This window comes from Rutilus rutilus (assembly GCF_951802725.1).
Source record: "Rutilus rutilus genome assembly, chromosome: 2".
In the NCBI taxonomy this organism is placed as follows: Eukaryota; Metazoa; Chordata; class Actinopteri; order Cypriniformes; family Leuciscidae; genus Rutilus; species Rutilus rutilus.
Genome location: NC_140210.1, coordinates 60,439,554 through 60,455,239, shown reverse-complemented (window position 1 = coordinate 60,455,239; position 15,686 = coordinate 60,439,554). Strand labels below are relative to the sequence as shown.

Here is a 15,686-nt window from a genome sequence, read left to right as displayed (position 1 = left end):
TCTTCTTCACACAAAGAACTTTTTCCCGCTTCATATCAGGAGAGCTGATTCGCTCTGGCACAAAACAGGGCGTAAACAGATGTCTGTTAAAAGGAAGAGACCCCCACTTCTCCCTCTCTTCTCTTCTCCGGCCTCTCTCATCCCTGAACTCCTCCTCTTCGCCCCGGCTTCAAGAAACATCTGAAAGGCTCAGGCCTTTTCCTCGGACCAGCACATGTTCGAGTCGTAGCTGCCGTTCTTTGCAACTAAGCTCATACGTGCCTTTCACCTCCAAAAGGGAAACGATCTGAACTTTCTCGGTAACGTTAAATTCAAGTGAGCCTTTCAAGCTTCCCGCAACACCAGAAGACGCAACAGAAACAGGACACTGTCCGTGTTTCCTTCCTGTCTCAGCCTCACCCGAACAGAGAACAGACTTGCAAGTATCTTTTGATCTCTCTCTAACAGTTGATTCCTGGTGTCTAGCTCGTAGGTCTGTGAATTAAGTTACCCTCTATCTCTTATCTCTTTATTTCTTTCTTGCTTTCTTTCTTTCTTTCATGTCATTCATTCCGATCACGTCATGTTTGTTTAAATGTTTGTTTGTTTTATTGTTTGCATTTTACGTACGTTTATATTCGTAGCTTATAATCTCTAGCGTGTGCCATTTTATTAATAAACCCATTTATACTTTTAACTGTCTCTGTGTTTGAAAACCCACTTTTTATGAAGTCAATGAAACAAAAGATCTATAAAGCTACAGGCTCTATATTAGGCTATAGACTACCTTGAGTAGTTTTAATTTATAAACCCAAAAAGGCTTTATCTTCGTGGCCAGAAGATAAACTTTCTTGGAGTTTTGTAAACAGGAATACTTCTTCTTAACTGTGATAGTCTTACATTTATTCGCTGGACGAATAACGGATGACGAGACCAGTTACAGAACGAGGCATTTCCTATAATTGATAAAGTAAATGCATATGCGATTTATGAATTATGACCATGAGTTATGATTATTAATATTTCTAAAATTCCCTATATCCTTGAGCTAATTCGCATTAACCCAGAGGCATTTACCCTTACAGATTATTAGGAACACCATACTAATACAGTGTTTTCAGAACTGCCTTAATTCTATGTGGCATTGATTCAACAAGGTGCTGAAAGCATTCTTTAGAAATGTTGGCCCATATTGATAGGATAGCAACTTGCAGTTGATGGAGATTTGTGGGATGCACATCCAGGGCACGAAGCTCCCGTTCCACCACATCCCAAAGATGCTCTATTGGGTTGAGATCTGGTGACTGTGGGGGCTATTTTAGTACAGTGAACTCACATTGTCATGTTCAAGAAACCAATTTGAAATGATTCGAGCTTTGTGACATGGTGCATTATCCTGCTGGAAGTAGCCATCAGAGGATGGGTACATGGTGGTCATGAAGGGATGGACATGGTCAGAAACAATGCTCAGGTAGGCTGTGGCATTTAAACGATGCCCAATTGGCACTAAGGGGCCTAAAATGTTCCAAGAAAACATCCCCCACACCATTACACCACCACCACCAGCCTGCACAGTGGTAACAAGGCATGATAGATCCATGTTCTCATTCTGTTTACGCCAAATTCTGACTCTACCATCTGAATGTCTCAACAGAAATCGAGACTCATCAGACCAGGCAACATTTTTCCAGTCTTCAACTGTCCAATTTTGGTGAGCTCGTGCAGATTGTAGCCTCTTTTTCCTATTTGTAGTGGAGATGAGTGGTACCCGGTGGGGTCTTCTGCTGTTGTAGCCCATCCACCTCAAGGTTGTGCGTGTTGTGGCTTCACAAATGCTTTGCTGCATACCTCGGTTGTAACGAGTGGTTATTTCAGTCAAAGTTGCTCTTCTATCAGCTTGAATCAGTCGGCCCATTCTCCTCTGACCTCTAGCATCAACAAGGCATTTTCGCCCACAGGACTGACGCATACTGGATGTTTTTCCCTTTTCACACCATTCTTTATAAACCCTAGAAATGGTTGTGCGTGAAAATCCCAGTAACTGAGCAGATTGTGAAATACTCAGACCGGCCCGTCTGGCACCAACAACCATGCCACGCTCATAATTGCTTAAATCACCTTTCTTTCCCATTCTGACATTCAGTTTGGAGTTCAGGAGATTGTCTTGACCAGGACCACACCCCTAAATGCATTGAAGCAACTGCCATGTGATTGGTTGATTAGATAATTGCATTAATGAGAAATTGAATAGGTGTTCCTAATAATCCTTTAGGTGAGTGTATATGTATATGTATATGGTATGAGTAGGCTATGAATCAGAATCAGAATTGATTTTATTGCCATTGTCAATGAAAGGTTTCACAGACTAGGAATTTTCTTCGGTGTAGCCTACTCGTGCAACATGAAACAAAAAGCGCTGAAATGTGTTTTTTTAAATCAAGCGATCAAAGTGCTCGTTGCCGCTGTGATCAGTGGCGCAGAATCAGATACAGTGTTTTCTCGTGTGGCTCGCGCACACACCGCACTGTCTTCACTCGACGCGCGCTTCAATCCGTTGTGGAAACTTTCTATTCGTTCTGTTGAAATCACAAAATAATTCAAACGTTTGCGTCTCCCTGCTTGATATACAACCACTGATGAACATAATCGTTTTGATGAGAGAAAAAAACTATACGAGAATAAAAAACCTACACGAGGGCGGAATCGAACTCATAACCTCTGTAACGGCTGGCCAAAGCTCTACCACTGTACCATTACAATACACGTTAGGTCCATCGGCGGATCTATGTATTGGCACTGACAACATTGTATTAGGCTACATCTCATTACACGACAAATTAAACCCCATGTAACCTACTATTTAAATCGATTGCTGGACATCGTAATGTTATTGGCGTCCATCTTCATTGAATTTTGAAATCAGATAGAGCCGACCAGAGCGCTGCATAATAAGTAGCCACGCCGGCTTATTCAGTATGGAAATACACACCGACAATGACACGCCCCTACTGCGTGCTAGAATCTCCGAAAAACAAGCCGATTTCAAACTCAAAATGTACGCTTTTAAATATACCAATACTGCTATCTCAAACATGGAGAAGCTTCTTCGTGATCTCAACTAACAGATTCTGCAAAAAAACGAAAATCACAAATTTTGAAAAAAAAAACGCTTCTTTCTCATTTCGAAAGTTGTGCTGCCGACTTGTGTCTATGGTTTCCGTGACGGGTCATATATATATATATATATATATAGTGTAATATGTCAATCCAATCATCAACTGTAAGTGGCTCTGGTTTTAGCCATTTCTTTGTAATTACTTTTTTACTGGCTGCCAGAAGAATTAACATCAGTTTCTTATCGATGTTATTCCACCCATCAAAAGAAATATTAGCCAGATATAAACATTCACAATTACAAGGAATCGTCACCTCAAAAACAGCTTTCAAATTTCCTTCAATCCCTTGCCAAAACTGGGTTAATTTCTGACACTCCCCAAAAATATTATAATGGTTAGATTCCCTTTTCCCTTTGTATTCTTTTCTGTGTTGGTGTGGTAAATCTCTTATATATTCTTAAATACCTCAGAATCTGCAGCTGACAGTGTGGGCTCTTCAGTCCTTCAGAAATAATCTTCACTCCTGAATCCTGCAGGTCATTGTTCGTCAGGTCCAGCTCTCTCAGGTGTGAGGGGTTTGAACTCAGAGCTGAACACACATAACCACAGCCTTCCTCTGTCACCATACAGCCAGACAACCTACAGACACACACAGTCAGACCATCTTCAGACACACATCAACATTATGAACGGCAGACTGTAAATAATCTCTTATATGTTATTAAATACCTCAGTATCTGCAGCTTACAGTGTGGGCTTTTCAGTCCTTCAGAAATAATCTTCACTCCTGAATCCTGCAGGACATTGCTCGTCAGGTCCAGCTCTCTCAGGTGTGAGGGGTTTGAACTCAGAGCTGAACACACATAACCACAGCCTTCCTCTGTCACCATACAGCCAGACAACCTACACACACACACACACACACACACACACACACACACACACACACACACATCGACATTATGAACGGCAGACTGTAAATTATCTCTCATAGATAATATTATCTCAGATTAGACTGGATCAATTTTAAATTTACATATAATAAAGTGTAAATCAGGGTTACAAATATGGAAACTGTAGTATTAAAAACACTTTACAATAAGATTCTATTTGTTAGATAACATTAGATAAAATGACTTAACAATAAACAATAGTTATATACTGTCGCAATTATTCTCCTTGGGGTTAATTTAAAAATACATTTTTAAAATCAAAAGTTAACATTATTTAATGCACAATGAATGAAGTGAACAAACATGACCAATCAAGTGTTTGTATTAAATAACATTCACAAACATTAATTAATGTTGAAAAAATATATTGTTCACTCAATGTGTTGATGTTAGATAATAGGGGTGGGCGATATAGCCTCAAAATGATATCACGATATTTCAAGAATATTTGCGATAATGATATTTATGACGATATAGAAAAAAAAGTTGACAAATTTTTTTTTATTACATTTATCTCACCTAAATGTTTGCTCACTCGTGTTTTTACAATTGGGTAATTTTGTTTTTAAGATTTTACACAACACAAGGAAGCTTGATTTCAATCTTTGAATTAAATTGAAAAAAGTAGCAAAAAAAATAAATAAAATAATAAAGATACAAATAAAGAGAAAAGTTTTTGGGTAGGTCTAACATTAGTATTCAGAAATGCTACAGAAACTGAATAAGGTAATCAAATGTAAAATAACACTGATAGTCCTGAGTCCTGACTAAATTAAATACATAGGATATTAATTCTGATTCCTTACAATGAAAGCTATCTTTTGTTGTTTTGACTAACTTACAACATTAATGACAGACATATGGCTGCTGTCACTTTTAGAGCTAGTGCCCGGATCCATTACTGTTTTCATGATACTGACTGTCACACTGTCACACGCGTTTTATGCTTATTTCAGACATAACCGACTGTTCATGAATATACTAACCATGACCGGCATTTTGATACAATTTTGCGTGTTTTCCCCCCGTTAAAGCGATATAATCCGCGAAAAATAACTTTTGTTACTCGCGAGCTGTTTGTGAGACGGCTTTACTGTATGTATGCACGCAGAGTAAACAGAGCGCGCGAGAGTACTGAATAGTTTAAAATCGCAAATGTTTAAACTGATAAGACTTAAAAAGAAGTAAAAATGGTCAGCTTTAGTTACGATGCAAGTAACCGTCATGTCCTGACTGCTAAACACGAGTGTTGTATCGACGCTTGACTTGTGCAGCCCATTTTGAGAGCGAGAGAGAGAAGACGCGGCGCCGCTGAACACTCACCCGGTTGGTAAAATTGCGTCTTGGAGAAAGTTTTTAAATTATTGATTTGATCGTCATTGGAGGCTGACTTGCTGCTCTCGCGCTCAGACAGCTGTTGTTTTTGTGCGTGCTAGGGAACGTAATGTGCCATATGTCATTGCCTTGCTATATCAGTGATATCGCGATATGATGCTTTTTTATCATGTAAAAATTTATACCGGTATTATCGTGGACGGTATGATATGGCACAGCCCTATTAGATAACGCATTAAGTAATGTTCATGAATGGTATCTTCACATGATCAGTAATATCACGACATTCACTTACACACGTTGTCATAAGGGGCCGTTCACATGCAAATATTTCAAATGTGGGCGCGCGGAAAGCGCACTCATAATAAAAGCGACGCGGCGACAGACACAACGACACCACGACAGACGCCACTGGAGAGTGAGCAAGCGTTTGTGGAAAGGAGAAGCGGTACGAACTTTTCTCCGTTTAAGTCTATGGGGTCGCTGTGTCCATTTTTTTACTGTCTATGGAAAATATGCCGTCCCGCCCTTCCGTGTTCGGCGATCAGGTTTCATTCTCACGCAGCTTGTTTCGTAACTTCACGTGCGGGTCTTTTTCGCTCCGTGTTTGCGCCGCGCTCTCCGTTCTGTGTGTGTGTGTGTGTGTGAGTGTGTGTCGGCTCACTGCGCTCTCCGCTCTGTGTTTGCGCTGCGCGTTCTGCTCCTTAACGGCCCAAATGCTCCAATCATGTTGGCTACCGATCACGCACTGGAAAAGCAAAGTCCGCTCAAATAACGTGAAATATCTCAGTAGACTTCTGTTTGCTGAGCTGGTATAGCAATGGGGGCAACAATGGTAAAATTACCTGCTCTGATCACATGCTCTGGTAATAAGAGCTTTGTATGACTATACTTTATTTTGACAACTAATCAAAAAATAAATCTGTTAAATTAAATCTGAGTATGTTGCATAGAACTGAATGAAGAATAATATATTGATGTTTTATATTTTAATATAGGGCTATTTTCTGTCCAATTTGTGTGGACATTTTTCTTTTTTCCCCCTTTTTTGTGTGATGTTTAATTTAATTAGTGATTCTATATTTAAATATTGATGATTACAAGTTTGGGGGACATGCGATTAATCACAGCAAATTGTCTTTCTTACATTTGAGCCCCTGCCCCTGATTAACTCTTTGCACGTCCCTGGAGGTTAGTGAAGTAAAATAGGCTATGCAAGCTAGTCACCTTTTAAACTAATGAAAAGTTTCATTTGGATTTTAATGTTCAAAATATCTACAGGATAAAATAAATGAAAGTACTGGTTACATGATGATGTATCTAAGTGCGAAAGTGTGTTACAAAAAAAAAGATCAGTAGTGCAGATGAGGGAGGAAAGAGTTTCATTTTTCCACTATAAATTTCTACCTTACATCTGAAAATTAACACTAAAGAAAAACATGAATAATCCTGTCCTAATCCTGTTTGTGACCAGTCATGGTATGTCAAATTTGTATGTCTCAAAATGTCCATCTCTATCCACAAAACTTGCCAGAAGTCATGGTTTAAGGGGTTATAAAAAATAAATAAAAATCTTGCACCCCCGGACACCCCCCCCCCAAACCTGGAGTTTTAGGACACCATTAGGTCACTTGATGGAGTTTTTCGGTTCCTTGCCACTGTTGCCCTTGGCTTGCTCAGTTGGGGATATTCTGGGGATATTTAATTTGATTTTATCAATCAATAAATTCCACTAGAAACAAACTTATATATAAAATAAAAAAATTATTTTAATTTAATACTGTGAAGCTGCTTTGATACAATCTGTATTGTGAAAAGCGCTATACAAATAGACTTGACTTGACTAGTGTTACCAAACTATACAGGAGATAAAACGTGTTTTATTTGACTTGACTGTACTTTTATTTAATCCAAAACTGCGTTCATATTTAATTTTAAGAGGGCTTTTTAAACCCTTAGGAGTTATCCAGCCAAGAATAAGCCTAGAACTGCTTTACTGACGGACTGATATTAATGACATAATGACGTCTTTTTATTTCTCATCTCCATAAATATATCTATCTAGTAGTAAAGCTAATGCAAGGGCTAGAAATCAATTAATTCTTTGCTGATACTTCCTCGTCATCATGGAGAGCGCAGTTCACACCGCTTTCTCCTTTCCACAAGCGCTTGCTCTTTTTTAACATTTAATTTTGTATTCAAATTACTAAATTCTTTTGACATAAGAGGTCTTTGTACCATTGAAACATCCGGCAAGTTTCACAGCTTAAAACGTCAAAAAAAAAAAAAAAAAAAAAAAGTGTTCAGCCAAGCTCCAAAAATGGCTTGTTAGAATATTGTGGGTTTTGTGACGTCACATGGGCAAATACATTCACATCAACAAATAGTTTTTGAGTTTTTCAGAGAGAGTTTGCAAAGAAACTTGTGCAAAGATTAGGGTTGGGAACCGAGAACCGGTTCTTATCCAGAACCGGTAGTGTTTTTGAAAAAATACTGGAACCGTGCGAAATTCCTAAGTTTCGGTTCCGAAAACGGTTCTGGTGCGCTGTGTGGGCGAAGTGCTGGGAGCTTATCCTTTAATAGCGACGTCTCACCTCATATTAAAATAGTAATGAATGCACTGAAAAGCCCTCGCGCTACTCAAATACGTTTTGCGTCAGGTATCAACGCAGAGAGAGAGAGCGAGCGTAGAGCTGCACGATTAAGTTAATCTTTAAAAGATCTCGATTCAAACACCCACGCGATCTTATTCCTAAATTACAAAAACCTCCCTGAACATTCAAATCTGTTTGCGCTGTTGTTGACCCAGAGAGAGCAGTTGTCAATATGAAACAGCTTTACAATCACACAGTAGCCTATTGATATTTCTGTTACAAATATTCAAATGATCACAGAAGTACTAAAAGTTTATAATTCGAGTATAAACTGATGTCTACGGTAGCAACCAAAATAGAGTAAATCACCTTTTGAAAGTCGCTGCCTTCAAATAACGAGTGTATCGATTACATCTGATGCTTCAAAACATTCATAAAGACACAGTCCATAACTTTTTTGTGTTCAGAATTTACAAAATGTATACAATGAGCGAGTGCATCATGAAAGCCTTTTTTTCAAACCGTGTTTTTGTCTTATCCAGAATTACTACGTTAAGCCTGCAATAAGCGTTTATACTAGGACTATACTTTAGACTGGCGGATCGCAGCCGCTGCGGAGTAGCCCAGTACCTGCGTGACTCGTCATAGACATAAATAGAGAGAAGTAGCTCCGGCAACAATGTTCTTCCACAAGACGCATGCAGTTCTGTTTATTAACTGCTAGAGCGCTAATTCATCCAGTAATGAAACAAGTAAAGTCTTTATGAATCAATCATTCAAAACGATTTTAAAAATAATCTGTTCTACACACATCTTACATTCAAGCATATTCTACCCCTTCTGAGAGGGTATTCTCCACTGCTGGAGATACAATATGCTAGGAGAGGTCCCAAATTATTCTAGAGAATCATGCAGAAATTTTTATTTTCCTTCAGAAAAATTAATTAATTTTTTTTGCAAAAATTGCTTAACAATATGTTGAATTTGTTGACATTACCAGTCTGTTAAACTCATTTTACAAGTCTAATAAAAGTAAAATCTATTAATAATCTTTCATTGCACAAAAGTATTATAATATGAAAGGCTCCAATACAGAGCGGCACAAAGGGCTTATGCGTATCCCGTATAACAATAGTAACATTGATCATCTTGGAGAGAGTTTCATCATGTTGACTGGCGTAACCGAACGCGGCGCGCTGTTTGAGTGCTGGATGGAGAATGACTGACAGCCGCAGCGGAGGGAAGCACTTACTTGAGTTTAACGACTTCAATATTAATCATTAAATCACTTTATCACATTAAACTGTGGAGTGGCTTTAGAACACTTATAATATAGTGCACGAAAAGTTGACGATTCTTTATAATGTTTTTGTGGCTTTTGTGAGGCTTAACAATAACACAGAATAGTATACGCACAATATCAGATTTGGATGCCGATAGTGAGTATCGGATCGGCGCATCTCTATTCAAAACTGCTATTAAGTATTTAAATTAATTTGTGTACACTCACAATAAACCAGAACACTGTGGCTTTGTAAAATAAACAAACAGGATGTGTTTCTGTCGTCTCGGTTTCCTTCCCGTCAACTAGTTTGTGGAGCGCTTCACAGAAATAAACCAAACTCAGCAGAATACTGTCACACAGCTTTTCTTTTCTTTTGTTAATCTGTTAATTATTGAAGTCAAATATATTTAGCATATTTATTCCTTTTATACAGCCCTATAGACTATGACTTTATGAAAACAAATTACTATTTTAATTTTAAATGTAACTGCATTCTCCTTAAATCATCCTGGCGACCCAGAGTTTGGAAACCTGTGCTCTAGGGAACTGAGTTTGGCTCCCCTAGTATAAGTGAACCTCAGGGAATATAATAATAATGTAAAAACTAGTGGTGGGCATAGATTCATTTTTTTAATCTAGATTAATCTCACTGTAATCTTGGAATTAATCTAGATTAATCTCACTGTAATCTTGGAATTAATCTAGATTAATCTCACTGTAATCTTGGAATTAATCTAGATTAATCTTGATTAAAATGGCTCATTTGAATTCTGCCGAAGGCATTCAGAATATGTGCTACCCAAATAACGACTAAAAGGCTGTTTACACCTGGCCACTTCATGCGTTTTCTCAGATCGTGAAGAGACCAGGTGTAAATGCCCTCCGAAACGCATTCGAGACGGATTTGAATCCGATCGCTCACACCACTTCAGGAGGAGGTCTGGGCCGCACTCCAGACCATCTGGACAAGTGTAAATGCATCTGGTTGTTGAAACCACATATGTAAATTGTACTTCTCCCAAAAATGCTAAAAAAAATAAATGTGTGAGAGCGTGTTATAGGCTATATGTAATGTTATAGCCAGATATGACGACGCTACTGAACACGCATCACCGCAGATGAGCAGCTGAGCATCTATTCATTAAGCCAACGTGCAAACTATCGCAAATCAAAGAGAAAGTAAGTCACAGACGCTTAACACACAATCTTCATCATTAAAAGTAGAGAAACGAAATGATCTTCCAGGGCTGTTGCCGCTCTCTCTTATTGCGGTCTTTGATTTTGAAATTTTAGCTGATGATCAATAAAATGCAGCTCATATCTGCTGCTTTCGGTAACGTGCATTAAATCTGCATATAGCGGGAATTGAATAGCGATCTGAGAATCTGAGAAATAAATTTTCCCTGAAGCAAACCCGGCGGCTTCATAGCTGCATCCATGTTAGCACGTCACGTTTGATGTGGTCATTTCACAGTAGGCATACACACAGGTTCGAAGCCCCCTACAGTGCAATTCGGCTATACATCCGCGCTAAAATATCAAGGTGAAAGTCATCATAGCTTGCGTAGTATAGACCCAGCTCCCAACCCAACTTTGAGAATAGATTAACGGCGATATTTTTTTTACCGCCCGATAAGAGTTTCACGTTAGCGCAGCTTATACTACAGGGCCGTTGAATGCTTGTATCTGATTGGTTGACAAACGTTCTAAGGTGTGCATTATTTTCAGGGAAATGCACGGCTAAAGTAGTTCCAGGCAGGTCTCGACCGCATTACAGCTCCATATCACTTCGCCTAGTTAACTGTAATAATGGAAAATAGGATACAATTCATAACAAGAAAAAGCATTTAGCCCCATGCGCTTGATCTGCCATTTTCAATGTCTAGCTTCACAATCAATGGAAACATGCAGTTTAATTTTAATAAATAAAGTATATTCCTATCTATAATCAATAGAAAATTAAACTGAATATAGGCTAAATAAATGGATAGTCCTGCAGCACAGATTTTTATTGCAGATAATATAACAAATAAATATTTATTGATAGGCCTTACTTGTTAAAAGGCTTTTTGTTTCATTTAATTGGCTAGTCTACTGTCATCTGTCAATAATAGAAACAAAAGAATGAACGAATTAATTAAAACGAATTGAATAAATAAATAATAATATTGACGCACATGCTTTTCTGTCTCATTATTGCAACATCTCTCTCTAATAACTGCATAAAGCCGAGGACACACTTTAAGGCCGGTTATCAATGTAATCTGATGACTGATCATGTCCAAACGCGTGTTCAGTCTGTGTTCAAAGTCTGTGTTTATAATCTGCTGCAGTCGATGAAAACAGTCAGAGAATGTGCCAGAGTCGTGTGTGCCAGCATTAGTCTGCTATCAGTGGCTCAAACCTCCGTTAATAACTCTAAAGTGACGTTTTGGAATTAGCAACGGAGGCATGGGATTAGATGCGTAAGAAAGTAGTCCTACAGATTCAAGAGCATTTTAATCACAAAAACTTTACAAACGTCTTGAAATACAGAATCTGAACAATGTTTCGAGGTGTGGTAGCTGCAGGGCTCGCAAAATTTCTAAATCGCTGGTAGCCCTTCGGGCAGGCACTCTTCAGATTTTGGTAGCCCGAAATTAATTTTACTAGCCCATTTAAAAAGACTACAATTTTTTAAGTAGAATATTGGTTAGGAGTCAAAACAATGAATCAAAAACTTTTTCAAAACACAAATATCAACAAATATGCATCTGGTTCTAACTGAACTGAAATGTGTGTGACCAGTGTGGATCATGAATCAGTCTGTGTCTGTGGCGATGATACTCTAATACTCACTATTAACTTGTTTCATTAACATGCAGATGGTAGGGTTTTTTCATCACTGAGGTCCCGAGTGTGAGATATGCTAGTTAGGGGGGTTCGGGGTCACCCCCGAGAAAATTCTTATTTCTCTGATCTACATATGTGCATTTTAAGATGTTTGGAAAACAAAAAATTGGATAACAATAGCTTTAAAACCATGTCAGTGGGCAGCTGATTATTTTTCTCTCCTCATCAGCATCACACTCCTATTCTCTTAGTTTTTCTCTTGCTCTGTCTCTTCCCCTCCTAAAGCTGAGCTTTGACTGATAGAGGCTTTTCATTTTTGTCTGTCAGTGAAGAAAGTAAACAAAGGGTCAAACTGATAGGCTGATTTATGAATCATTTTCTCAGATGCATTAATTTACTGAGAGTTACTAGGAAAGCTAACCTTAGGTAGCCTAACTAAGTTTATTAAATTAATTTACAATATGTACACAATACACATTCATTATTGATCTTATTCCTAATACAGGGCCATAGACAGGGCTTTATAATCAAAGAGGTCCTACATTTACATTTACATTTATTCATTTAGCTGACGCTTTTATCCAAAGCGACTTACAATTGCTATATATGTCAGAGGTCGCACGCCTCTGGAGCAACTAGGGGTTAAGTGTCGTGCTCAGGGACACATTGGTGTCTCACAGTGGATTCGAACCCGGGTCTCTCACACCAAAGGCATGTGTCTTATCCATCAACCTACAAATTGTATATTAATTCTCAACATGTACACATTCATTATTAATCTTGTGCCTATGATGAAAACGGCTTTGTTAATGCTAATGTCCCCTCACAATGACAGTAAACTAATTAGTCACATTACATAGGCCTATTTTCAGTTCCAAATGGCGAAATTCGACAAAAGTATATTCATTTGCCTGATTATTTTTGTCATTCGTTTCACATTCATAACCTAAAAAAACTGTCAAATATGAAATGTTTAGTTTAGCTACTTACATCTTATCTCACACTTGACCGTAAACTGAAGCGTCGAGTCGCTCTTGTGAACATAAAGCCCGCCTACTTTGATTTGATTGGTCATCTCAAATATTCTGACATTGACGAGCACCACAGACCAATGAGTGACAGACCAATGAGACTCAGATGAACACACACACACACACACACACACACACACACACACACACCGTCCTCTGTTTCTGACGTGCGCTCTGCTCGGCGCCGCTGCGGATTGAAGTTGAAGAGCGCGCTGGATCTGATTATAACGAGACTGAAGCGAACACTATTTCAGATAGCCCGTCGGGCAGGCCGGTTATGCATTTTGGTAGCCCGACTGGAAAACACAATAGCCCCGGGACGTCGGGCAGGCGATTTTGCGAGCCCTGAGCTGTAGTACTCCGCTTCGCGTCGTGACCGCATTACCACCTCGGGTGTGCATTATTTTTCTAATAATTCAACGGCCTGTCGTCAATTATTCCTTACATTTTAACGCCGATAACGGCCCACCACTAGTAAAAACTCCATGTCATGACCCCTGTAAAGATGTAAGATGCATTATTAAAAGGATTCTTTAGCTATTAATGATTAAACACTCACAGAGCTTTTCTGCAGTTGACCACAGCTGGTACCAGTCTTCTTCTCCCCTCAGCTGATGTGTTGTATTTCATGGGGTTCAGCTCATCCAGCGGCTCCTCTGAGATCTGAAGCATGTAGGATATTGTTGAGCAGTGAGACGGAGAGAGTTTCTCCTCTGAGTGTTTGTCTGATTTCACAAACTCCTGAATCTCTCTGGACAGAGTCTGATCTTTCACTTCCAGCAGACAGAGGAACAGATTGATGGATTGATCAGCTGAGAGATAATCCTCATCTTTGATCTTCTGTTTAATGTACTGTGTGGTTCTCCTGATGCTCTCTGAGCTGTTCTCTGTGTGTGTCAGTAGATCCTGTAAGAGTCTCTGATTGGACTCCAGTGAGACGCCCAGCAGGAACCGCAGGAACAGATCCAGCCGTCCATTCTTACTCTTGAGGGCTTTATCTACTGCTGATGTTAGTAGATCATACAGAGAGACTTCACCAGACCAGAATTCATCCAGAAGCTGCAGTGGTTTCTTGTTCTTCATTAAATAGCAGTAAAACACATAGAAAGCAGCGAGAAACTCCTGAACGCTCAGATGAATGAAGCTGTAGACTTTCCTCTGATGAATCACAGATTCCTCCTTAAAGATCTCAGTGCAAATCCCAGAATGCACTGAGGCGTCAGTGACGTCTATGCCGCTCTCAATCAGGTCCTCCTCATAGAACATCACATTGCCCTTCATCAGCTGATGGAAAGCCACTTTAGCAAGTTTCACAATCACTTCTCTGTTGGACTGCAGGAGTTTCTCTGGATCTCTCTCTTCATACTTCTGATTCCTCATGTTGATCTGAATCAGCAGGAAGTGGATGTACATTTCAGTCAGAGTTTGAGGGATTTCTGCACTCAGATCTTCTTCCAGGAGCTTCTGAAGCACAGTGGAGGAGATCCAGCAGAAGACGGGTATGTGGCACATGATGTGGAGGCTTCTTGCTCTTCTGATGTGTGAGATGATTCTGCTGGCTTGATGCTCGTCACTGATTCTCTTCCTGAAATATTCCTCCTTCTGAGGCTCATTGAATCCCTGAATCTCTGTCAGACGGTGGATGTATTTGGAGGGGATCTGATTGGCTGCTGCTGGTCTGGAGGTGATCCAGATGAGAGCCGAGGGAAGCAGATCTCCTTTCATGAGCTCTGACATCAACACACCCACTGATGAAGTCTCAGTCACATCAGAAACTTTCTTTTTGCCTGAAAACCTCAGTGTGATTCTGCTTTCATCCAGACCATCAAAGATGAACACAACTTTACACTCCTCATAAATCTTTGAGTCCAGATCTTGAAGTTCAGGATGAAAGTCCAGCAGAAGTCTGTGAAGACTGTACTGATGATCTCGGATCAAGTTCAGCTCTCGAAATGGAAGCACAAACATGAAATCTACATCCTGATGGTCTTTTCCCTCGGCCCAGTCCAGAATGAACTTCTGCACAGAGACGGTTTTCCCGATTCCAGCGATGCCTTTAGTGAGAACAGTCTTGATCTGCTCTTTCTCCTGGCGTCCTGGTTCAGGAGAGGCTTTAAAGATGTCATTGCAGTAGATTGGAGTGTCTTGTGAGTGTTGTGTTCTGGCTGTTTTCTCCATCTGTAAAACCTCATGTTCTTCATTCACTCCTTCTCTCTCTCCCTCTATGATGTAGAGCTGTGTGTAGATCCTGTTCAGGAGGGTTTCATTCTCTTGGAGTTTCAGTCCCTCAAATAATCTCTCATACTTGTTCTTCATGCTGGCTTTGTGTCTGTGTTTGACTCTCTGTAGTTCATCATTCACTGGCTGAGGAGAATCCTGGTCTCCAGTCTGATCATCTCTATAAACTCTAGAAAAACAAAAGTGCACAGATTTAAGATCAAGAAAAAAATAACATAAATTAAAATCTAAATCTACACAATCTTGTCAATCTTGTATTTTCTGTACAATTAATGTGTTTCATTTCAGTTTTAGTTCAACACTTTTTGCATTGCATAGCTCTC

At 39.4% G+C, this 15,686-nt stretch overlaps 1 protein-coding gene across 1 annotated transcript in view; it reads right to left on the bottom strand.

The window, feature by feature from the left end:
* Positions 1 to 15,686, bottom strand: part of LOC311286234 (NACHT, LRR and PYD domains-containing protein 1 homolog) — a 45,481-nt gene that overhangs the window by 27,668 nt on the left and 2,127 nt on the right. The window contains exons 3-5 of the mRNA XM_084402351.1: positions 13,685 to 15,532; positions 3,825 to 3,998; positions 3,561 to 3,734 (exon numbers count right to left, since the gene is read on the bottom strand). Of these exons, the coding sequence (XP_084258477.1) occupies positions 3,561 to 3,734; positions 3,825 to 3,998; positions 13,685 to 15,532 (2,196 nt within the window). The remainder of the gene's footprint in view (positions 1 to 3,560; positions 3,735 to 3,824; positions 3,999 to 13,684; positions 15,533 to 15,686) is intronic.